This window comes from Coregonus lavaretus, assembly GCF_964263955.1.
Source record: "Coregonus lavaretus genome assembly, contig: HAP1_SCAFFOLD_353, whole genome shotgun sequence".
Lineage (NCBI taxonomy): Eukaryota > Metazoa > Chordata > Actinopteri > Salmoniformes > Salmonidae > Coregonus > Coregonus lavaretus.
This window is the reverse complement of record NW_028162578.1, coordinates 458,015-485,980: the sequence shown is the minus strand read 5'-3', so window position 1 is coordinate 485,980 and position 27,966 is coordinate 458,015. Positions and strand designations below refer to the sequence as shown.

At 40.1% G+C, this 27,966-nt stretch overlaps 1 protein-coding gene across 1 annotated transcript; it reads left to right on the top strand.

The window, feature by feature from the left end:
* Positions 1-3,254: 3,254 nt before the first annotated feature.
* On the top strand, positions 3,255-22,091 carry LOC311119150 (NLR family CARD domain-containing protein 3-like). The gene is made up of 12 exons (XM_084193894.1): positions 3,255-3,366; positions 5,866-5,982; positions 8,475-8,591; positions 11,083-11,199; positions 15,447-15,563; positions 15,704-15,788; positions 15,917-16,145; positions 16,613-18,404; positions 18,690-18,863; positions 19,442-19,615; positions 20,942-20,988; positions 21,343-22,091. The coding sequence occupies exons 1-12, from the start codon at positions 3,299-3,301 to the stop codon at positions 21,864-21,866; spliced, it is 3,561 nt and encodes a 1,186-aa protein (XP_084050020.1). The 5' UTR covers positions 3,255-3,298; the 3' UTR covers positions 21,867-22,091.
* The last annotated feature ends 5,875 nt before the right edge of the window (positions 22,092-27,966 follow it).

Sequence of the window (27,966 nt, the reverse complement as noted above, 5' to 3'; positions counted from 1 at the left end):
ACAACAAACCACCAGTGTGTCAACACGCCAAGCAGATAATTTGTGTCCGTGTCTAATGTTGTGGGTTAGTCCCGACAGCTTGAGAGAGTCCGTCGTCAACTTATTCAGCCAGTTAGTTAGCTAGAATAGTTAGCATACTAGCTAGCCATTGCTTTCTGCCAACGAAAAAAACCTCATCCCACGGCACGAACACACAGAGAGAGCCAAGCTAACGTTAACTAGTCACCCATGTCCCGAATTCCCTTCCGACTCTGGTTATGTAAAAACAAAACACAAATGTAGGTTATAACATACCCCTAGCAGCTACTGTTAGCTAGCCAAGTGCAAAGCTAGCCACTGAATCGACTCAGCCAGTTCGCGTCAGTTCGCTAGGTCGTTCCAGCTATTGTTTAGTAGCTATCCAGGTAGCAACAAGCTAGCTACTTTTCGAGCACAGTAGCTACTTACTACCTAACTTTAACGCTTCAGACAATAAGGTTAGAAAAACTGCTGAATGGTAGGCAGCTAGCTGGCGTAATTACAGGTACTCTTAAGCATGAAACAACTATCCACAGTTGCTAATAGTTACCAGTAGCTACCCGCTAGTCCAGGTAGTGGGTTAGCCAGCCTCGTGCTTCACCGGGCTCAGTCGAATACAATACCTACAATAATTATAACCCACGATAACTACCTACAATACCTAACTACAATCTAAATACATAGTTTAAGCTTTACTCCACACCATATAAGCCATATTACTACCTGCCAGATACATTTCTGGTCATGGTTAACCATATTTGTTTTCAGAAAAATGTGTACAACCTAAAAAAAAACGTATGTCCCTGTCCTCTTTTTCAAGATGTGGCCGATTTAAACAGCCAGAATATATTTTTGAATTAAGAAATAAAAAAATGTGTTGTTTCTAAATGGATGCTGGGTCATTTGATATGCGTCGAAATCTTCGTTCGTAGGCATCGAATTGAGCGAATGCTGCGCAGGTTCACTGAGTTGCGAAACAAATGGATATAATGGGGTGATTGTTGTCTAATAGGGTGGTCTAGCTAATTGATTTGTAGATCTGATGCAGTTGCTACCTCAGATTATGAGCCTAGCAGGTGTCATTAATGAGGTATGTAGTACCCACAGACGTCCACAGGGAGGTGCAAGAGATATATATAAACCCATACTGTTTTTTGCCTTAAAACCCCAAAACCTATCAATCAATCAATTAAATGTATTTATAAAGCCCTTTTTACATCAGCAGATGTCACAATGTGCTATACAGAAACTCTAACCATACGTACAGTGGGGAGAACAAGTATTTGATACACTGCCAATTTTGCAGGTTTTCCTACTTACAAAGCATGTAGAGGTCTGTAATTTTTATCATAGGTACACTTCAACTGTGAGAGACGGAATCTAAAACAAAAATCCAGAAAATCACATTATATGATTTTTAAGTAATTAATTTGCATTTTATTGCATGACATACTAATATTATCTTAGTAAATACAATTATAGTACGAAATAGCATTTTGATTATTTTGTTAATCAAAACCTGTCTAAGCGTTTTGCTGTTTTTTTTTGTCATTAGTTATTTTATGATATTTATTATTGCAAGACAGAACACTTTATAAATAAGACATATTAGTTATATTTTTCAAATGTGGTTTGAACTGGGTGACCTAGTAACCTCTATGTGAAAGTCCAGCAATTGGCGTGGGGCAGGTGGGGCAGGTTTGAGACTGATGTAATGAAATAACAAGAAAAATACACTTTATTTCTCAGCTGCCTCACCAATGTCTGTACGTGAATTCATCACTTTTAATTGTTAAATATTTCCAATAGATGGAAGCATAAGACCACGAAGCATCAGTTATAGGCTGCAAGCAGCAATATGATTGACATAAAATAGCATGCAACCAAAGACTATATGTTCCATGATTTTCTAAAATGGTCACTCTTTACTTTAGTTAGCTACAGTATATATCTCGTATTAGGCCTGTGTTGCTTTTGGAAAAGCAATTAAATAGTGACTATAGCAGGTGTTGAACCCAGGGTAAATAATCACTAGTCAGATGTGCTAACCTCAACCCTAGTATAAATGCACTATTTAAAAATATCATCTTAATATCTAATATTGCGATTAAACAACCTCGGAATAGAAAAGAACAGAGTGCGTCTTCCAGCCCGCCAATAACTTACATCATGCAACCCTCACGGTTACCAAATTTACCTCAACATGCCCCTCGCTTGCGCGAGAAGGCAGAGTGGCTTGCTGCTGGTTGATGAATTTGACAATGGATGTACTAGGAAAATACGTTTTTCTCGACCAGAGGTGACAAAATTTGTTCATTCATCTCAATAAAGTATATCCTTACTAGTAGTAATTACTCAGAATTACAAAATATGACATTTTCTAGTTCATTTTACCACTTACAACCATAAAATAACAATTTATAGCATAACAAACAATGAAACTGACATAAACCAAAAACACAAGACATTTAGTTAACTATATATGTATATATATTTTTTAACGATTTATTTAGATGGGTGACATTATCTGCCAAAGTAATACCACTGTAGATAAAGAAGAGCTCTCAAGTAGGTGAACCAAAACATTCAAAGGCCACTATCTCAAAATTGAGGTTACAAGTTTATCATCTTTCAAAGCAGAATTACTTTCCCATTGTTCCTCAACTGTAGTGTATGATATACCTTTTTCTAGCTGAGTCTCTACTTTTATCCAATGTAAAAAACACAGTTTCAAATGTTGCTACATGAGACCGAATCGAGTCGGTCGGTCACATTTGACTGTGTAAAACCTAGCAGTGCTACTTATTTCTCTGAGAGTGAGGCAGATATATATATTATTACTGTGTAAAACCTAGCAGTACTACTTATTTATCTGAGTGAGGCAGATATATATTATTACTGTGTAAAACCTAGCAGTACTACTTATTTCTCTGAGAGTGAGGCAGATATATAGCATTGTGTAAAAAACATGATTATTTGTCTCTCTGAAATGAAACCATCAAGTGATAGATTTTAAACAAATACATGGCTGTCATTGAACCATCGCATACCATGATTAGCTACTGAAAAAACACACCAATCTCTTTCATAATTTCTTAAAACAATAAAAGCTAATTTAGGAACATTTCTGAAAATTGATATATATCGTTTTGTAATGAAACTCTTCTTATGTTTCCCCATCTGAGCTCAGAGTAGATGAGAGACATAATGTTTGTCTCTGTTGTGTTTAAGCCCAATCAAGCAGGAGAGACCAGCCTCCCCTGTACCCAGCTGTGTGTCCATGAAGAGTGACTGGTCTATTGGTCGTCCTATAAATTTTAGAAAGGGAGCCTTTTCTACTGAACAAAGGTAAGAAGAACTCATGGGTCATGGTCAGTGAGTTAAACAACACTGTCTCTAGTCATTTCTCCTCTCCCATTTTCCCATTTCTTTTTGTTGTTTTCAAAATCCATAGGCTAATAATTTTTTCAATTTTCATAGTCATAAACAACGTTTAAAAATAACCCTTTTTATTGACGACTTGTTGTTTCTAAATGGCTGCTGGGTAATTTGATATTCATCTGAATCTTCGTTCTTAGGCATCAAATTGAGCGAATGCTGCGCAGGTTCACTGAGTTGCAAACCAAATGGATATAATGGGGTGATTGTTGTCTAATCGGGTGGTCTAGCTAATTGATTTGTAGATCTGATGCAGTTGCTACCTCAGATTATGAGCCTAGCAGGTGTCATTAATGAGGTATGAAGTACCCACAGACGGCCACAGGGAGGCGCAAGAGAGATATAAACCCATACTGTTTTTTGCCTTAAAACCCCAAAACCTATCAATCAATCAATCAAATGTATTTATAAAGCCCTTTTTACATCAGCAGATGTCACAAAGTGCTATACAGAAACTCTAACCATACGTACAGTGGGGAGAACAAGTATTTGATACACTGCCAATTTTGCAGGTTTTCCTACTTACAAAGCATGTAGAGGTCTGTAATTTTTATCATAGGTACACTTCAACTGTGAGAGACGGAATCTAAAACAAAAATCCTGAAAATCACATTGTATGATTTTTAAGTAATTAATTTGCATTTTATTGCATGACATACTAATATTATCTCAGTAAATACAATTATAGTACGAAATAGCATTTTGATTATTTTGTCAATCAAAACCTGTCTAAGCGTTTTGCTGTTTTTTTTTGTCATTAGTTATTTTATGATATTTATTATTGCAAGACAGAACACTTGATAAACAAGCCACATTAGTTATATTTTTCAAATGTGGTTTGAACTGGGTGACCTAGTAACCTCTATGTGAAAGTCCAGCAATTGGCGTGGGGCAGGTGGGGCAAGTTTGAGACTGATGTAATGAATTAACAAGAAAAATACACTTTATTTCTCAGCTGCCTCACCAATGTCTGTACGTGAATTCATCACTTTTAATTGTTAAATATTTCCAATAGATGGAAGCATAAGACCACGAAGCATCAGTTATAGGCTGCAAGCAGCAATATGATTGACATAAAATAGCATGCAACCAAAGACTATATGTTCCATGATTTTCTAAAATGGTCACTCTTTACTTTAGTTAGCTACAGTATATATCTCGTATTAGGCCTGTGTTGCTTTTGGAAAAGCAATTAAATAGTGACTATAGCAGGTGTTGAACCCCGGTTAAATAATCACTAGTCAGATGTGCTAACCTCAACCCTAGTAAAAATATCATCTTAATATCTAATATTGCGATTAAACAACCTCGGAATAGAAAAGAACAGAGTGCGTCTTCCAGCCCGCCAATAAATTACATCATGCAACCCTCACAGTTAGCAAATTTACCTCAACATGCCCCTCGCTTGCGCGAGAAGGCAGAGTGGCTTGCTGCTGGTTGATGAATTTGACAATGGATGTACTAGGAAAATACGTTTTTATCGACCAGAGGTGACTAAATTAGTTCATTCATCTGAATAAAGTATATCCTTACTAGTAGTAATTACTCAGAATTACAAAATATGACATTTTCTAGTTCATTTTACCACTTACAACCATAAAATAACAATTTATTGCATAACAAACAATGAAACTGACATAAACCAAAAACACAAGATATTTAGTTAACAATATATATATATATATATATATATATATATATATATATATATATATATATATATATATATATATATTAACGATTTATTTAGATGGGTGACATTATCTGCCAAAGTAATACCACTGTAGATAAAGAAGAGCTCTCCAGTAGGTGAACCAAAACATTCAAAGGCCACTATCTCAAAAGTGAGGTTACAAGTTTATCATCTTTCAAAGCAGAATTACTTTCCCATTGTTCCTCAACTGTAGTGTATGATATACCTTTTTCTAGCTGAGTCTCTACTTTTATCCAATGAAATAAACACAGTTTCAAATGTTGCTACATGAGACCGAATCGAGTCGGTCGGTCACATTTGACTGTGTAAAACCTAGCAGTGCTACTTAATTCTCTGAGAGTGAGGCAGCTTATATATTATTACTGTGTAAAACCTAGCAGTACTACTTATTTCTCTGAGAGTGAGGCAGATATATAGCATTGTGCAAAAAACATGATTATTTGTCTCTCTGAAATGAAACCATCAAGTGATAGATTTTAAACAAATACATGGCTGTCATTGAACCATCGCATACCATGATTAGCTACTGAAAAAACACACCAATCTCTTTCATAATTTCTTAAAACAATAAAAGCTAATTTAGGAACATTTCTGAAAATTGATATATATCGTTTTGTAATGAAACTCTTCTTATGTTTCCCCATCTGAGCTCAGAGTAGAAGAGAGACGTAATGTTTGTCTCTGTTGTGTTGAAGCCCAATCAAGCAGGACAGACGAGCCTCCCCTGTACCCAGCTGTGTGTCCACGAAGAGTGACGGGTCTATGGGTCGTCCTATAACGTTTAGAAAGGGAGCCTTTTCTACTGAACAAAGGTAAGAAGAACTCATGGGTCATGGTCAGTGAGTTAAACAACACTGTCTCTAGTCATTTCTCCTCTCCCATTTTCCCATTTATTTTTGTTGTTTTCATAATCCATAGGCTAATCCTTTTTTCCATTTTCATAGTCCTAAACAACATTTAAAAATAACAATTTTTATTGACGACTTGTTGTTTCTAAATGGCTGCTGGGTAATTTTATATGAATCGGAATCTTCGTTCTTAAGCATCAAATTGAGCGAATGCTGCGCAGGTTCACTGAGTTGCAAACCAAATGGATATAATGGGGTGATTGTTGTCTAATCGGGTGGTCTAGCTAATTGATTTGTAGATCTGATGCAGTTGCTACCTCAGATTATGAGCCTAGCAGGTGTCATTAATGAGGTATGTAGTACCCACAGACGGCCACAGGGAGGCGCAAGAGATATATAAACCCATACTGTTTTTTGCCTTAAAACCCCAAAACCTATCAATCAATCAATCAATCAATCAATCAAATGTATTTATAAAGCCCTTTTTACATCAGCAGATGTCACAAAGTGCTATACAGAAACTCTAACAATACGTACAGTGGGGAGAACAAGTATTTGATACACTGCCAATTTTGCAGGTTTTCCTACTTACAAAGCATGTAGAGGTCTGTAATTTTTATCATAGGTACACTTCAACTGTGAGAGACGGAATCTAAAACAAAAATCCAGAAAATCACATTGTATGATTTTTAAGTAATTAATTTGCATTTTATTGCATGACATACTAATATTATCTTAGTAAATACAATTATAGTACGAAATAGCATTTTGATTATTTTGTTAATCAAAACCTGTCTAAGCGTTTTGCTGTTTTTTTTTGTCATTAGTTATTTTATGATATTTATTATTGCAAGACAGAACACTTGATAAACAAGCCACATTAGTTATATTTTTCAAATGTGGTTTGAACTGGGTGACCTAGTAACCTCTATGTGAAAGTCCAGCAATTGGCGTGGGGCAGGTGGGGCAAGTTTGAGACTGATGTAATGAATTAACAAGAAAAATACACTTTATTTCTCAGCTGCCTCACCAATGTCTGTACGTGAATTCTTCACTTTTAATTGTTAAATATTTCTAATAGATGGCAGCATAAGACCACGAAGCATCAGTTATAGGCTGCAAGCAGCAATATGATTGACATACAATAGCATGCAACCAAAGACTATATGTCCCATGATTTTCTAAAATGGTCACTCATTACTTTAGTTAGCTATGTATCTCGTATTAGGCCTGTGTTGCTTTTGGAAAAGCAATTAAATAGTGACTATAGCAGGTGTTGAACCCCGGGTAAATAATCACTAGTCAGATGTGCTAACCTCAACCCTAGTATAAATGCACTATTTAAAAATATCATCTTAATATCTAATATTGCGATTAAACAACCTCGGAATAGAAAAGAACAGAGTGCGTCTTCCAGCCCGCCAATAAATTACATCATGCAACCCTCACGGTTAGCAAATTTACCTCAGCATGCCCCTCGCTTGCGCGAGAAGGCAGAGTGGCTTGCTGCTGGTTGATGAATTTGACAATGGATGTACTAGGAAAATACGCTTTTCTCGACCAGAGGTGACTAAATTAGTTCATTCATCTGAATAAAGTATATCCTTACTAGTAGTAATTACTCAGAATTACAAAATATGAAATTTTCTAGTTCATTTTACCACTTACAACCATAAAATAACAATTTATAGCATAACAAACAATGAAACTGGCATAAACCAAAAACACAAGATATTTAGTTAACAATATATATATATATATATATATATATATATATTTTTTTTAACGATTTATTTAGATGGGTGACATTATCTGCCAAAGTAATACCACTGTAAATAAAGAAGAGCTCTCCAGTAGGTGAACCAAAACATTCAAAGGCCACTATCTCAAAAGTGAGGTTACACGTTTATCATCTTTCAAAGCAGAATGACTTTCCCATTGTTCCTCAACTGTAGTGTATGATATACCTTTTTCTAGCTGAGTCTCTACTTTTATCCAATGTAAAAAACACAGTTTCAAATGTTGCTACATGAGACCGAATCGAGTCGGTCCGTCACATTTGACTGTGTAAAACCTAGCAGTGCTACTTAATTCTCTGAGAGTGAGGCAGCTATATATTATTACTGTGTAAAACCTAGCAGTACTACTTATTTCTCTGAGAGTGAGGCAGATATATAGCATTGTGCAAAAAACATGATTATTTGTCTCTCTGAAATGAAACCATCAAGTGATAGATTTTAAACAAATACATGGCTGTCATTGAACCATTGCATACCATGATTAGATACTGAAAAAACTCACCAATCTCTTTCATAATTTCTTAAAACAATAAAAGCTAATTTAGGAACATTTAAGAAAATTGATATATAGCGTTTTGTAATGAAACTCTTCTTATGTTTCCCCATCTGAGCTCAGAGTAGATGAGAGACGTAATGTTTGTCTCTGTTGTGTTGAAGCCCAATCAAGCAGGACAGACTAGCCTCCCCTGTACCCAGCTGTGTGTCCATGAAGAGTGACCGGTCTATGGGTCGTCCTATAAAGTTTAGAAAGGGAGCCTTTTCTACTGAACAAAGGTAAGAAGAACTCATGGGTCATGGTCAGTGAGATAAACAACACTGTCTCTAGTCATTTCTCCTCTCCCATTTTCCCATTTATTTTTGTTGTTTTCATAATCCATAGGCTAATCCTTTTTTCCATTTTCATAGTCCTAAACAACATTTAAAAATAACAATTTTTATTGACGACTTGTTGTTTCTAAATGGCTGCTGGGTAATTTTATATGAATCGGAATCTTCGTTCATAAGCATCAAATTGAGCGAATGCTGCGCAGGTTCACTGAGTTGCAAACCAAATGGATATAATGGGGTGATTGTTGTCTAATCGGGTGGTCTAGCTAATTGATTTGTAGATCTGATGCAGTTGCTACCTCAGATTATGAGCCTAGCAGGTGTCATTAATGAGGTATGTAGTACCCACAGACGGCCACAGGGAGGCGCAAGAGATATATAAACCCATACTGTTTTTTGCCTTAAAACCCCAAAACCTATCAATCAATCAATCAATCAATCAATCAAATGTATTTATAAAGCCCTTTTTACATCAGCAGATGTCACAAAGTGCTATACAGAAACTCTAACAATACGTACAGTGGGGAGAACAAGTATTTGATACACTGCCAATTTTGCAGGTTTTCCTACTTACAAAGCATGTAGAGGTCTGTAATTTTTATCATAGGTACACTTCAACTGTGAGAGATGGAATCTAAAACAAAAATCCAGAAAATCACATTGTATGATTTTTAAGTAATTAATTTGCATTTTATTGCATGACATACTAATATTATCTTAGTAAATACAATTATAGTACGAAATAGCATTTTGATTATTTTGTTAATCAAAACCTGTCTAAGCGTTTTGCTGTTTTTTTTTGTCATTAGTTATTTTATGATATTTATTATTGCAAGACAGAACACTTGATAAACAAGCCACATTAGTTATATTTTTCAAATGTGGTTTGAACTGGGTGACCTAGTAACCTCTATGTGAAAGTCCAGCAATTGGCGTGGGGCAGGTGGGGCAAGTTTGAGACTGATGTAATGAATTAACAAGAAAAATACACTTTATTTCTCAGCTGCCTCACCAATGTCTGTACGTGAATTCTTCACTTTTAATTGTTAAATATTTCTAATAGATGGCAGCATAAGACCACGAAGCATCAGTTATAGGCTGCAAGCAGCAATATGATTGACATACAATAGCATGCAACCAAAGACTATATGTCCCATGATTTTCTAAAATGGTCACTCATTACTTTAGTTAGCTATGTATCTCGTATTAGGCCTGTGTTGCTTTTGGAAAAGCAATTAAATAGTGACTATAGCAGGTGTTGAACCCCGGGTAAATAATCACTAGTCAGATGTGCTAACCTCAACCCTAGTATAAATGCACTATTTAAAAATATCATCTTAATATCTAATATTGCGATTAAACAACCTCGGAATAGAAAAGAACAGAGTGCGTCTTCCAGCCCGCCAATAAATTACATCATGCAACCCTCACGGTTAGCAAATTTACCTCAGCATGCCCCTCGCTTGCGCGAGAAGGCAGAGTGGCTTGCTGCTGGTTGATGAATTTGACAATGGATGTACTAGGAAAATACGTTTTTCTCGACCAGAGGTGACTAAATTAGTTCATTCATCTGAATAAAGTATATCCTTACTAGTAGTAATTACTCAGAATTACAAAATATGAAATGTTCTAGTTCATTTTACCACTTACAACCATAAAATAACAATTTATAGCATAACAAACAATGAAACTGGCATAAACCAAAAACAGAAGATATTTAGTTAACAATATATATATATATATATATATATATATTTTTTTTTTTAACGATTTATTTAGATGGGTGACATTATCTGCCAAAGTAATACCACTGTAAATAAAGAAGAGCTCTCCAGTAGGTGAACCAAAACATTCAAAGGCCACTATCTCAAAAGTGAGGTTACAAGTTTATCATCTTTCAAAGCAGAATTACTTTCCCATTGTTCCTCAACTGTAGTGTATGATATACCTTTTTCTAGCTGAGTCTCTACTTTTATCCAATGTAAAAAACACAGTTTCAAATGTTGCTACATGAGACCGAATCGAGTCGGTCCGTCACATTTGACTGTGTAAAACCTAGCAGTGCTACTTAATTCTCTGAGAGTGAGGCAGCTATATATTATTACTGTGTAAAACCTAGCAGTACTACTTATTTCTCTGAGAGTGAGGCAGATATATAGCATTGTGCAAAAAACATGATTATTTGTCTCTCTGAAATGAAACCATCAAGTGATAGATTTTAAACAAATACATGGCTGTCATTGAACCATCGCATACCATGATTAGATACTGAAAAAACTCACCAATCTCTTTCATAATTTCTTAAAACAATAAAAGCTAATTTAGGAACATTTAAGAAAATTGATATATAGCGTTTTGTAATGAAACTCTTCTTATGTTTCCCCATCTGAGCTCAGAGTAGATGAGAGACGTAATGTTTGTCTCTGTTGTGTTGAAGCCCAATCAAGCAGGACAGACTAGCCTCCCCTGTACCCAGCTGTGTGTCCATGAAGAGTGACCGGTCTATGGGTCGTCCTATAAAGTTTAGAAAGGGAGCCTTTTCTACTGAACAAAGGTAAGAAGAACTCATGGGTCATGGTCAGTGAGATAAACAACACTGTCTCTAGTCATTTCTCCTCTCCCATTTTCCCATTTATTTTTGTTGTTTTCATAATCCATAGGCTAATCCTTTTTTCCATGTTCATAGTCCTAAACAACATTTTAAAATAACATTTTTTATTGACGACTTGTTGTTTCTAAATGGCTGCTGGGTAATTTGATATGCATCGGAATCTTCGTTCTTAGGCATCAAATTGAGCGAATGCTGCGCAGGTTCACTGAGTTGCAAACCAAATGGATATAATGGGGTGATTGTTGTCTAATCGGGTGGTCTAGCTAATTGATTTGTAGATCTGATGCAGTTGCTTCCTCAGATTATGAGCCTAGCAGGTGTCATTAATGAGGTATGTAGTACCCACATACGGCCACAAGGAGGAGCAAGAGTGCCATAAACCCATAATGTTTTTTGCCATATAAACCCTAAACCTAACAATCAATCAAATGTATTTATAAAGCCCTTTTTACACCGGCAGATGTCACAAAGTGCTATACAAAAATTCTTACCCTACTTATAACCTATTTTAGCCTTAACCCTAACCCCTAATTCTAGGGTAGGGTAGCCTAGAACACTTTTAGAAACTATTTTAGTAATAATATTATCTTAGTAAATACAGTTAAAGTATTAAATAGCGTTTTGATTATTTTGTTGTTATTTTATTATATATTTATATATATATTATTGCAAGGCAGAACACTTGATAAACATTCGTTTTATTTTTCAAATGTGGTTTGTACTGGGTGTCCTAGTAACCTCTATGTGAAAGTCCAGCAATTGGCGTGGGACAGGTTTGAGACTGATCTAAGGAATTAACAAGAAAAATACACTTTATTCTCAGCTGCCTCACCAATGTCTGTACGTGAATTAATAACTTTGAATTGCTAAATATTTCCAATAGATGGCAGCATAAGACCATGAAGCATCAGTTACAGGCTACAAGCAGCAATATGATTGACATAAAATAGGATGCAACCAAAGACTATATGTCCCATGATTTTCTAAAATGGTCACTCATTACTTTAGTTAGCTATATATCTCGTATTAGGCCTGTGTTGCTTTTGGAAGAGCAACAAAATAGTGACTAGTCAGATGTGCCTACATGCATTATAAAAAATAATCTAAACAAACAAAACAAATAAATAAACAACCTCGGAATAGATAAGACAAGAGTGCGTCTTCCAGCCCGCCAATAAATTACATCATGCAACCCTCCCGGTTAGCAAATGTACCTCAACATGCCCCTCGCTTGTGCTAGAAGGCAGAGTGCTCGCTGCTGGTTGATGAATCTGAAATTGAATGTACTAGGAAAATATGTTTTTCTCGACCAGAGTTAACTAAATTAATGTTCAGGCTTATTGATAATTGTTATTGTAATTAAGTATAATTTCAAAACATGAGCATAAAAAGAGGTAATAATAAACATGAATCATCATTATATTACTTCACATTAATCTGTGAAATGCTTTTTCAGTCGTTCCTCTTGCGTTAGCAGTGCTTCATATGCGTTCCCAGAAGCCATTTTTTACATCAGCAGTTGTCACAAAGTGCTTGTATAGAAACCCAGTCTAAAACCCCAAAGAGCAAGCAATGCAGATTTAGAAGCACGGTGGTTAGGAAAAATTCAATAGAAAGGCAGGAACCTAGGAAGAGGAACCAGGCTCTGAGGGGAGGCCAGTCCTCTTCTGGCTGTGCTGGGAGGAGATTATAAGAGGATATGGCCGTTAAGTTCAGATCGTTCTTCAAGATTTTAAAATGTTCATAGATGACTAGCAGGGTCAAATAATAATCACTGTGGTTATAGAGGTTGCAACAGGTCAGCACCTCAGGAGTAAATGTCAGTTGGCTGTTCATAGCCGAGCATTCAGAGCTCGAGACAGCAGGTGTTGTAGAGAGAGAGAAGGAGAGGGAGAGAGAGAGAGAGAGAGAGAGGGGGTCGAAACAGAAGGTTCGGGACAAGATCGCACGTCTGGTGAACAGGTCAGAGTTCCAGATCCGCAGGCAGACCAGTAGAAACTGGATCAGCAGCATGACAAGGTATCACGTCCGGTGGAGCATGTATCGATACTGATAGGATCGAAAGAAGGGGAGCGCTGCTCTCGGATCAGTTTTGTCCATTCAAATCTTTCCATAACATTATAATTATTTCACAATACTGACCACGGATCAGCTTCTAGAAAGATATTACTACCTACGGCTGCAAATATTGAGGTAGTTTATTCTAATGCTTACACAATAAAAATGCACTAAATCAAAGATTTGGCACATCATTGGGCACATGTTAGGCTACACATCATGAAATATATTGAGACAAATTACAGACAGTAGCCTACAAGTAGCAAAATAGAACTCAAAATATTGAACATGGAATATACAGTGAGGGAAAAAAGTATTTGATCCCCTGCTGATTTTGTATGTTTGCCCACTGACAAAGAAATGATCAGTCTATAATTTTAATGGTAGGTTTATTTTAACAGAGAGACAGAATAAAAACAAACAAATCCAGAAACACGCATGTCAAAAATGTTATAAAATGATTTGCATTTCAATGAGGGAAATAAATACTTGACCACCTCTCAATCAGAAAGATTTCTGGCTCCCAGGTGTCTTTTATACCGGTAACGAGCTGAGATTAGGAGCACACTCTTAAAGGGAGTGCTCCTAATCTCAGCTTGTTACCAGTATAAAAGACACCTGTCCACAGAAGCAATCAATCAATCAGATTCCAAACTCTCCACCATGGGCAAGACCAAAGAGCTCTCCAAGGATGTCAGGGACAAGATTGTAGACCTACACAAGGCTGGAATGGGATACAAGACCATCACCAAGCAGCTTGGTGAGAAGGTGACAACAGTTGGTGCGATTATTCGCAAATGGAAGAAACACAAAAGAACTGTCAATCTCCCTCGGCCTGGGGCTCCATGCAAGATCTCACCTCGTGGAGTTGCAATGATCATGAGAACGGTGAGGAATCAGCCCAGAACTACACGGGAGGTTCTTGTCAATGATCTCAAGGCAGCTGGGACCATAGTCACCAAGAAAACAATTGGTAACAGACTACGCCGTGAAGGACTGAAATCCTGCAGCGCCCACAAGGTCCCCCTGCTCAAGAAAGCACATATACAGGCCCGTCTGAAGTCTGCCAATGAACATCTGAATGATTCAGAGGAGAACTGGGTGAAAGTGTTATGCTCAGATGAGACCAAAATGGAGCTTTTTGGCATCAACTCAACTCGCCGTGTGGAAGAGGAATGCTGCCTATGACCCCAAGAACACCATCCCCAATGTCAAACATGGAGGTGGAAACATTATGCTTTGGGGGTGTTTTTCTGCTAAGGGGACAGGACAACTTCACCGCATCAGAGGGATGATGGACGGGGCCATGTACCGTCAAATCTTGGGTGAGAACCTCCTTCCCTCAGCCAGGGCATTGAAAATGGGTCGTGGATGGGTATTCCAGCATGACAATGACACAAAACACACGGCCAAGGAGTGAGTCAAGAAGAAGCACATTAAGGTCCTGGAGTGGCCTAGCCAGTGTCCAGACCTTAATCCCATAGAAAATCTGTGGAGGGAGCTGAATGTTCAAGTTGCCAAACGTCAGGCTCGAAACCTTAATGACTTGGAGAAGAACTGCAAAGAGGAGTGGGACAAAATCCCTTCTGAGATTTTTGCAAACCTGGTGGCCAACTACAAGAAACGTCTGACCTCTGTGATTGCCAACAAGGGTTTTTCCACCAAGTACCAAGTCAAGTTTTGCAGAGGGGTCAAATACTTATTTCCCTCATTAAAATGCAAATCAATTGATAACATTTTTGACATGCCTTTTTCTGGAGTTTTTTGTTGTTATTCTGTCTCTCACTGTTCAAATAAACCTACCATTAAAATTATAGACTGGTCCTCTGTAGCTCAGCTGGTAGAGCTGGTAGAGCACGACGCTTGTAACGCCAAGGTAGTGGGTTCGATCCCCGGGACCACCCATACACAAAACAAAAATGTATGCACGCATGACTGTAAGTCGCTTTGGATAAAAGCGTCTGCTAAATGGCATATTATTATTTTATTATTATGTCTTTGTCAGTGGGCAAACGTACAAAAATACTTTTTTCCCTCAGTGTATAGAGTTTTGAAATGAAACTCTTCCTCTGTTTCCCCATCTGAGCTCAAAGTAGATGAGAGATGTAATGTTTGTCTCTGTTGTGTTGAAGTCCAATCAAGCAGGAGAGACCAGCCTCCCCTGTACCCAGCTGTGTGTCCATGAAGAGTGACTGGTCTATGATTCAACCTATATGGTTTAGAGAGGGAGACTTTTCTACTGAACAAAGGTAAGAAAAACTCATGGGTCATGGTCAGTGAGTTAAACAACACTGTCCCTAGTCATTTCTCCTCTCCCATTTTCCCATTTATTTTGGTTGTGTGTGCCTGTCAGTGAGTTTGTGTGCATTCCTTCATGTTTTGTCCCCAGAAACCAACAGGAGAGATCAGAGTCAGAGATTCTCAGTGGTCAGACTTCCCAGAGTCATCAAACAGACCTGGCCTCCATATTCAGTGTATGTGGTCTGTTATTTACATTTGTTTTTGTTTACCTCAAGTAAAGTTGATCTGTCAGTCATTCATTAATGTGTTAATGAGAAAGCATTTAGTCTCTTGCTTAACTGATTTACTTGATTTATTTCAGTTGCTTGAAGAGAATATTATGACATTTGTGAAGAACCAGCTGAAGATGTTCAAGAGGATTCTTAGTCCAGAACTCCCAGAAGGCTTTGAGAGTCAGAAGCAGTATAAGGAAGTGGTGGATGCTGAAGATGAGAAGCAGGAGAGCACTGCCAGAGAGGGGGCTCTGAAGATCACACTGCACGTCCTGAGGAAAATGAACCAGAAGGAGCTTGCTGACACACTGGAGAAAAGTAAGAGCTGTCTGCCTCATGTTGAATGCTGTTTTATAACAAACATTTAAAAGCTGTAGCTAAAGTACAGCTAAAGTAGCTGTGTAACTCAATGATATTGTAGCAGCCTTAACACAACACCTAGTGACCTCATCAAGTAGCAGCAGGGATGTGTTGTGTTGATTAATTTAGACAGAGAGAAGAGGAGAGACAGAAAGAGACAGAGAGAGAGAGAGAGAGAGAGAGAGAGAGAGAGAGAGAGAGAGAGAGAGAGAGAGAGATCGACAACATTAATGATACCATCAGTAATACCAATAATGATATAAATCAGTCACACCAGTGTGTAATGCATTATGAAAACATTTACAGATTTATACAGACAGTTAAGAGAATAAATTATAATTTAAACGTTATAACACAGTAATACAATCCTGTAGGCATTAAAACTGATGTAATATTAATATCCTCTGTGTTATTTCTTCATTCAGATGAGCTTGCTGTGATTTGCCAACGTGAACTCAAATATAATCTAAAGAAGAAGTTTCAATGTGTATTTGAGGGGATCGCTAAACAAGGAAACCCAACACTTCTCAATAAGATCTACACAGAGCTCTACCTCACAGAGGGTGGAAAAGGAGAGGTCAATAATGAACATGAGCTGAAACAGATTGAGACAACAATCAGGAAACAAGCAAGACCAGAGACTGCAATCAAATGTAACGACATCTTCAAACCTTTAGCTGGACAAGACAAACGTATCAGAACTGTGCTGACAAAGGGAGTCGCTGGCATTGGAAAAACAGTCTCTGTGCAGAAGTTCATTCTGGACTGGGCTGAAGGAACAGCAAATCAGGATGTTCAATTTGTATTTTCATTCCCTTTTCGGGAGCTGAATTTGATGAAAGGGGAAAAACACACTTTGATTGAACTTCTCAATAGCTTCTCAGTGGAAACCAAAGAATCAAGAATCTCCAACTACGATAAGTACAAAGTTCTGTTCATCTTTGATGGTCTGGATGAGTGCCGACTGCCCCTAGACTTCCAGAAGAACAAGATCTGTTGTGACGTCACAAAGTCAACCTCAGTGGATGTTCTGCTGACAAATCTCATCAAGGGAAATCTGCTTCCCTCTGCTCTCCTCTGGATAACTACCCGACCTGCAGCAGCCAATAAGATCCCTTTCAGGTGTGTTGACCAGGTGACAGAGGTACGAGGGTTCAATGACCCACAGAAGGAGGAGTATTTCAGGAAGAGATTCAGTGATGAGGACCTGGCCAGCAGAATCATCTCACACATAAAGACATCAAGGAGCCTCCACATAATGTGCCACATTCCAGTCTTCTGTTGGATTTCTGCAATAGTCCTTGAACACATGCTGAAACATAAGAGAGAAGAGATGCCAAAGACTCTGACTGAGATGTACTCACACCTTGTGATGTTTCATACCAAACAGAAGAATGAAAAGTATCTTGGGAAAGAAGAGACAGGTCCACACTGGAATAAAGAGAGCATTCTGTCACTGGGAAAACTGGCTTTTCAACAGCTTGTGAAGGACAATCTGATTTTCTATGAAGAAGACCTGAAAGAGGCTGGCATTGATGTCAATGAAGCCTCAGTGTACTCAGGATTGTGCACACAGCTCTTTAAAGAGGAATGTGGGCTCTACCAGGACAAGGTGTACTGCTTCGTGCATCTGAGCATTCAGGAGTTTCTGGCTGCTGTATATGTGTTCCTCTCATTCATCAACAACAATGAGAATCTAATGGATGAACCTCAATTAACGTCCAGCAACTTTTTGGCGCTGTTCAGAGAAAAGCCTGAAGTTGCTGTCTACAAGAGTGCTGTGGATAAAGCCTTACAAAGTGAGACGGGACACCTGGACCTTTTCCTCCGCTTCCTTCTGGGCCTCTCACTGGAGTCCAATCAGAAGCACTTACGAGGTCTACTGACAAAGACAAGAAGCAGCTCACAGAGCCATAAAGAAACAGTCAAGTACATCAAGAAGAAGATCAGGGAGAATCCCTCTCCAGAGAGGTGCATCAATCTGTTCCACTGTCTGAATGAACTGAATGACCATTCTCTAGTGGAGGAGATCCAAAGCTACCTGAGCTCAGGAAGTCTCTCAGAAGAAGAACTGTCACCTGCACAGTGGTCAGCTCTGGTCTTTGTGTTGCTGACTTCAGAAAAAGAGCTGGATGTGTTTGAACTGAAGAAATACTCGAGATCAGAGGAAGGTCTTCTGAGGCTGCTGCCAGTGGTCAAAGCCTCCAGAGCTGCTCTGTGAGTACATAAAATGACATTTAAGTACTAATCATCAGGAAGAAATATTCAGTTTAGAGAAAAATATGTATTATAATATGTATATAATATATATTGAAAAACATATTGAATCAATGCATTGATATTCACATTAGTATAACAATATGATCATACAATTCTAGGAGACGGAATATGAATCTATATGTTGTTTGAGAGAATAAACCAAATGCATCTGCCATTGTCCTTCTACACTACTGGTGTTAAATTAACAGTGTGTTTGTGAAATCATGATGATCTCTCTGTCAGGCTGTCTGGCTGTGGAGTCACAGAGGAAGGCTGTGCTTCTCTGGTCTCAGCTCTGAAGTCAAACCCCTCACACCTGAGAGAGCTGGATCTGAGTAACAATGACCTGAAGGATTCAGGAGTGAAGCTGCTCTCTGCTGGACTGGGGAATCCCCACTGTAAACTGGAGACTCTGAGGTCAGTATTCCTGTAGTTGGTCAACAAGTGAGAACTGTTCACCAGATCCACATGTGTTTACCAGGCACAAATAGTCCACACCATATGTGTTTGGACAGTGAAGCTTACAGTTTTACATTTGGTGCTATGCTCCAGCAATTTGGATTTGAGATAGGTATGAAAATACCCTCAAATAAAAGGTGACATTATATACTGTCACCTCATATAAAACATTTGATCTCAAATCCAAAATGCTGGAGTACAGAGACACATTTAAAATGTTAGCTTCACTGTCAAACTTGATAAGGTGTGGACTGTATACTCAATATAATCTAAATCTGATACCTCACTGTCTGTCTTTTGACTGATACTGCTTTTTAAACTGCTCTGGTCAGTCTACTCAAATATTCGCACTATACATTTTTCTATCTACACGCAATATTATGATAATTTCTAGTAATGATACTTTCATTCATTTATGAATAGATATGGCAGGTTTCAGGACACTGATGTATCTGAAAATGTTGAGAAAATATACTGCCACTATTTTACCACCAAAGAATAGCAGTGTGGTTTTAATATGATTTGACTCTTTGCAGGCTGTCAGGCTGTCTAGTCACAGAGGAAGGCTGTGCTTCTCTGGTCTCAGCTCTGAAGTCAAACCCCTCACACCTGAGAGAGCTGGACCTGAGCTACAATCACCCAGGAGACTCAGGAGTCAGACTGCTCTCTGCTGGACTGGAGGATCCACACTGCAGACTGGAGAAACTCAAGTATGTAGAGGGTTTATGTCAATGTTCATATCAGACATGTTGGAGTTATCAGGCTAGTTAAGACAAACATTCTGACCACCACTTGGACTAAGTTATATAAAGACTGTGTGTGTGTCCAGTGTGTGTGGGGGTCCAGTGTGTGTTTGTCCAGTGTGTTTGTTCACACTGGACACACACACACTGGACACACACACACACACACACACTGGACACATACACACAAAGGACGCACACACACACTGGACAAACACACATACTGGACACACACACTCATACTGGACACACAAATTGGACACACACACACATTGGACACACACACACACTGGACAAACACACACACACACTGGACACACACACATGCTGGACACACACTCACTCACACTGGACACACACACACTAGACATACACACACACTGGACACACACTGGACACACACAAACACAAACTGGACACACACAGACTTACTCACACTGGACACAAACACACAAACACTAGACACACACACACACACACACTAGACACACACACACACTGGACACACACACAATGGACACACAAACACACACACTGGACACACACAAACGCACTGGACAAACACACACACACACACACACACTGGACACACACACACACACACACAAACACAACCACAAACTGGACACACACACAAACACACAGACTTACTCACACTGTAAACACACAAACAAACACTGGACACACACATACACTGGACACACACATAAACACTAGATACACACACTAGACATACACACACACACAATGGACACACACACACACAAAGGACAAACACACACTGGACACACACACACACAAACACACACACACACACACACACACACACACACACACACTGTAAACACACACTGGACACAAACACACAGACTTACATACACTGGACACACACATACACTGGACACACACACAAACACTAGACACACACACACACACTAGACACACACACACACTGGACACACAAACACAAACACTGGACACACTCACACTGGACACATACACACAAAGGACACAAACACACAGACTTACTCACACTGGACACACACACACACACACACACACACACTGGACACACAAACACAAACACTAGACATACACACACTGGACACACACACAATGGACACACATACACACACTGGACAAACAAACACACACACTGGAAACACACACAGGACACAAACAGTGGACACACACACACACACACTTGGACAAATGTATATGCTGACTGTTTGTGTGTGTGTGAGTTCAGGTGTATCCCTCAATGACTGTCTGTTCTTCTGCTTACCGCTACAGTGTGGAACATGGTGGAGAGAACACAATGAAACCAGGACTTAGAAAATGTGAGTGTTGACTGCTGTGAAGAATATGACTAAGAATAAGTCTTAATTCAAGTGAAGTCAAAGTCAAAGACCACCATCATTACTTACTTGGTCATATTAAATATCAGCTGTAGTTCTACAGAAGCACAAATCAGGGACACCAAAGTTTACAAAGAGTTGCTTTGACAATGTGTGTGTCTGTGTGTGTTTTCATGCTTGCATGCATACAGGTGTGTGTTAACAAGTCTCAAGTTACCTTAACTTCTCCTTTTGATACCTAGAAACATCTACATTAAATGAATTAGTGAAAAGTGAGTTAACATTCTAATGTGAATGATGATGATTTCTAATATTGTGTCTGGTTTCATCCATCAGATGTCTGTGATCTCACACTGGACCTAAACACAGTAAACAGACGCCTCTCTCTGTCTGAGGAGAACAGAAAGGTGACATGTAGGAGAGAGAAGCAGCCGTATCCTGATCACCCAGAGAGATTTGAGGTCTGGGAACAGGTGCTGTGTAGAGAGGGTCTGACTGGGCGCTGTTACTGGGAGGTAGAGTGGAGGGGGAGTGGGGCTGTTATAGGAGTGACATATAAAGGAATCAGCAGGAGAGGATGGGGTGATGACTGTGGGTTTGGATACAATGACAAGTCCTGGAGTCTGTTCTGCTCTGACAACAGTTACTCTGCCTGTCACAATAATAAGTCCACTACCATAGACGTCCCCTCCTCCAGCCCCCACAGAGTAGGAGTGTATCTGGACTGGCCAGCCGGCACTCTGTCCTTCTACAGAGTCTCCTCTGACACACTGACCCACCTGAACACATTCCACTCCACATTCACTGAGCCCCTCTATCCAGGGTTTTGGGTTAGTGTTGACGCCTCAGTGTCCCTGTAAATAATAACAATGGTAACACTGGACACACACACACACACTGGGAACACACACACACACTGAACACACAAACACTGGACACACACACACAGGACACACACACTGACACACTGGACACACACACTGGACACACACATACTGGACACACACACACACACACTGGACACACACACACACATACTGAACACACACACACACTGGACACACACACTGATACACACTGGACACACACACACAGGACACACACACACTGATCACACACACACACACACTGGACACACTGGACAAACACACCCACACACTGGACACACACACACACTGGACAAACACACCCACACACTGGACACACACACCCACTGGACACACACACACACACACTGAACACACACACACTGGACACACACACACACACAGAGAACACACACACACTAGACACACACACACACACTGGACAAACACACACACACACACAGGACACACACTCATACACATTGGACACACACACATACACAATGGAAACACATATACACACTGGACACACACACACACACAGGACACACACACAGGACAATCACACGCACACTGGACACACACACTCACACACACTGGACACACACACTCACACACACTGGACACACACACTCACACACACTGGACACACACACTCACACACACTGGACACACAAACTCACACACACTGGACACACACACACACCTGACAAACACACACACACACACACACACACACAGGACACACACACAGGACACAAACACAGGACACACAAACACACACACACACACAGGACCACACACAGGACACACACACACACACACACACACTCACACACACTGGACACACACACACCTGACACACACACAGGACACACACACACAGGACACACACACACACAGGACACACACACACACAGGACACACACACACACACAGGACAAACACTCACACACACTGGACACACACACACACTGGACACACACACATACACACACAGGACACACACACACACACACTGGACACACACACACACTCACACACTCACACACTCACACACTCACACACACTGGACACACACAAACACACACACACTGGACCCACACACACATACGCTGGACACACACACGCTGGACACACACACACATACACACTGGACACACACACCTGACACACACACACACAGGACACACACATTGGACACATACACACACAAACACACTGGACACACACACTCACACACACTGGACACACACACACACACACACACTGGACACACACAAACACACACACACACACTGGACACACACACATACGCTGGACACACACACACACACCTGACACACACACACACACTGGACACACACACACAGGACACACACACACAGGACACACACACACACTGGACACACACATACACTGGACACACACACACACCTGACACACACACACACAGGACACACACACACACTGGACACACACACACACACACACACTGGACACACAAACTCACACACACTGGACACACACAAACACACACACACACACACACACACACACTCACACTGGACCCACACACATACATACTGGACACACACACACATACACACTGGACACTCACACACCTGACACACACACACACAGGACACACACACTGGACACACACACACACTGGACACACACACACACCTGACACACACACACACAGGACACACACACACTGGACACACACACACACACACTGGACAAACACACTCATACACACTGGACACACACACACACACTGGACACACACACACACACTGGACACACACACACAAACTGGACACACACACTGGACACTGGACAAACACACACACACACACTGGACAAACACACTCACACACACTGGACACACACACACACACTGGACACACACACAGACACTGGACACACACACATACACACTTACACACACACACACACACACTGGACAAACACACTCACACACAATGGACACACACACACACACTGGACACACACACTGGACACTCACACTCACACACACTGGACACACACACAGACACTGGACACACACACATACACACTTACACACACACTCACACACACTGGACACAAACACACCAGACACACACACACACACAGGACACATACACACTGGACACACACACACATACTGAACACATACACTCACACACACTGGACACACACACATACACTGGACACACACACTGGACACACACACTGGACACACACACACACTGGACACACACACTCACACACTCACACACACTGGACACACACAAACACACACACACTGGAGCCACACACATACACACTGGACACACACACACATACACACTGGAAACACACACATACGCTGGACACACACACACACTGGACACCCACACATAGGACACACACATTGGACACACACACACACACACACACACACTGGACACACACACTCACACACACTGGAGACACACACACACACTGGACACACACACACACTGGACACACACTCTGGACACATTTCAATGTGTAGGATTTTGATGAAAGGAAATCCCATATAGCCTACTGGACAGGACTTTGCTATGGCATCTTCTGTTTGGGTGTCTCAGGTCAGGTCTGAGCCATGATCAGAATGTGTCTCTGTGTCTAATTCCAGCCCTGCCATTTCTACCTGTCCTGATCTAGTGTTTCACCCCTGACCTCCTCACACCGTCTCACTGTCCATGTCTGCTTTTAGCTCCCACCTCTACTTCACTGTGTTATAATGGACCTTATGCTTGTTATGTCACCTCTGTAACCAGTTATCAAACATACTGACCTTTCTGACCCTATCCCATGGCCCTACTTTCTACAACTGAACATTTAAAGTCCTCTGAGTTTTGTTTAGTGTCCATTTACTTATGTATGTATTTGTTGTATATTGGGGTTGTGCTGCAGAGCATCATGGGGGTTTGTATGTATTGAGATGATCACGTTCCAGATAAATGGTTGAACTGATTCCTGTCTCCTGTCTCATCATTATTGAATTGTTATACAGACGTGGTTATGAAACCCACGAGACATAACAAAAGATTGGTGATGAGTAAGTCTGAATCTACAGGAACTATTCTGTCTGGAAGAAGTGGGTTTTTACAACTGTTTAAAACTGTTATTTTCTGTGGTCCAGTCTAGGCTAATGTTAGCACAGTGTATTGCTAGCAGAGGCAAGTGCATAGTCCAGCTAGCTAAGAGAGAGAGTTAACCAGTGGTGTAAAGTACTTAAGTAAAAATACTTTAAAGTACTACTTAAGTAGTTTTTTGGGGGTATATGTACTTGACTTTACTATTCATATTTTTGACTACTTTTACTTTCACTTCACTACATTCCTAAAGAAAATAATGTACTTTTAACTCCATACATTTTCCCTGACACCCAAAAGTACTTGTTACATTTTGAATGCTTAGCAGGACAGAAAATGGTCCAATTCACGCACTTATCAAGAGAACCTCCCTACTGCCTCTGATCTGGGGGACTCACTAAACACAAATGCTTCGTTAGTAAATTGTCTGATTGGTGGAGTTTGCCTCTGGCTGAAAATCGTCTGGTTTGCTTTATGTAAGGAATTTGAAATGATTTATACTTGTACTTTTACTTTTGATACTTTAGTATATTATAGCAATTACATTTACTTTTGATACTTAAGTATATTTAAAACCAAATACTTTTAGACTTTTACTCAAGTAGTATTTTACTGGGTGACTTTCACTTTTAGTTGAGTCATTTTCTATTAAGGTATCTTTACTTTTACTCAAGTATGACAATTGGGTACTTTTTCCACCACTGGAGTTAACATCGTCATGGACGGCAGAAAAGGACTGGAGACGGACATCGCATAACTTTGTCCAAGTGGTGGTCAGAATGTTTGTCTTAACTAGCCTGATAACTCCAACATGTCTGATATGAACATTGACATAAACCCTCTACATACTTGAGTTTCTCCAGTCTGCAGTGTGGATCCTCCAGTCCAGCAGAGAGCAGTCTGACTCCTGAGTCTCCTGGGTGATTGTAGCTCAGGTCCAGCTCTCTCAGGTGTGAGGGGTTTGACTTCAGAGCTGAGACCAGAGAAGCACAGCCTACCTCTGTGACTAGACAGCCTGACAGCCTGCAAAGAGTCAAATCATATTAAAACCACACTGCTATTCTTTGGTGGGGAAGATATTGGCAGTATATTTTTCAAAATTTCAGTTAAATCAGTGTCCTGAAACCTGCTCTATCTATTCAGAAATGGATGTTTCATTATTAGAAATGACAAATTATCAAACTATTGCTTGTAGAGAGAAAAATGTATAGTCCAAATATTTGAGTAAACTGACCAGAGCAGTTTAAAAAGCAGTATCAGTCCAAGACAGACAGTGAGGTATCAGATTTAGATTGTATTGAGTATACAGTCCACACCATATCTACAGTGCATTCAAAAAGTATTCAGACCCCTTGACTATTTCCACATTTTGTTAAGTTACAGCCTTATTCTAAAATAGATTAAATTAGTTATTTTCCCCCATCAATTTACACACAATACCCCATAATGACAAATTGAAAACAGGTTTTTAGACATGTTTGCAAATATATAGAAATACCTTATTTACAGAAGTTTTCAGACCCTTTGCTATGAGATTCGAAATTGAGCTCATGTGCATCCTGTTTCCGTTGATCATCCCTGAGATGTTTCTACAACTTGATTGGATTCCACCTGTGGTAAATTCAATTGATTGGACATGATTTGGAATGGCACACACCTGTCTATATAAGGTCCCACAGTTGACAGTGCATGTCAGAGCAAAAACCAAGCCATGAGGTCGAAGGAATTGTCCGTAGAGCTCCGAGACAGGATTGTGCCGAGGGGAAGGGTACCAAAAAATGTCTGCAGCATTGAAGGTCCCCAAGAACACAGTGGCCTCCTCCATTTGGAACCACCAAGATTCTTCCTAGAGCTGGCCGCCTGGCCAAACTGAGCAATCGGGGGAGAAGGGCCTTGGTCAGGGAGGTGACGAAGAACCCGATGGTCACTCTGACAGAGCTCCAGAATTCCTCTGTGGATATGGGAGAACCTTCCAGAAGGACATCTCTGCAGCACTCCACCAATCTGGCCTTTATGGTAGAGTGGCCAGACGGAAGCCACTCCTCAGTAAAAGATACATGACAGCCCGCTCGGAGTTTGCCAAAAGGCACCTAAAGACTCTCAGACCATGAGAAACAAGATTCTCTGGTCTGATGAAACCAAGATTGATCTCTTTGGCCTGAATGCCAAGCGTCACGTCTGGAGGAAACCTGGCACCATCACTACGGTGAAACATGGTGGTGGCAGCATGCTGTGGGGATGTTTTTTAGTGGCAGGGACTGGGAGACTAGTCAGGATCGGGGGAAAGATGAACAGAGCAAAGTACAGAGAGATCCTTGATGAAAACCTGCTCCAGAGCGCTCTGGACCTCAGACTGGGGTGAAGGTTCACCTTCCAACAGGACAATGAGCCTAAGCACACAACCAAGACAACACAGGAGTTCTAAAAACCCATAACTTTGTCATTATGGGATGTTATGTGTAGATTGATGAGGGAAAAAAACAGTTTAATCAATTTTAGAATAAGGCTTTAATGTAACAAAAGGTGGAAAAAGTCAAGGGGTCTGAATACTTTCCGAAAGAACTATGTAACTATACACTATATATACAACAGTATGTGGACACCCTTTCAAATTAGTGGATTTGGATATTTCAGCCACACCGGTTGCTGACAGGTGTGTAAAATCGAGCACACAGCCATGCAATCTCCATAGACACTAAGCGGTCCCGTTCTGTGAGCTTGTGTGGCCTACAACTTCACGGCTGAGCCGTTGTTGCTCCTAGACGTTTCCACTTCACAATAATAGCACTTACAGTTGACCGGGGCAGCTCTAGCAGGGCAGAAATGTGACTTGTTGGAAAGGTGGCATTTTATGATGGTGCCATGTTGAAAGTCAATGAGCACTTCAGTAAGGCCATTCTACTGCCAATGTTTGTCTATGGAGATTGCATGGCTGTGTGCTCGATTTCATACACCTGTCA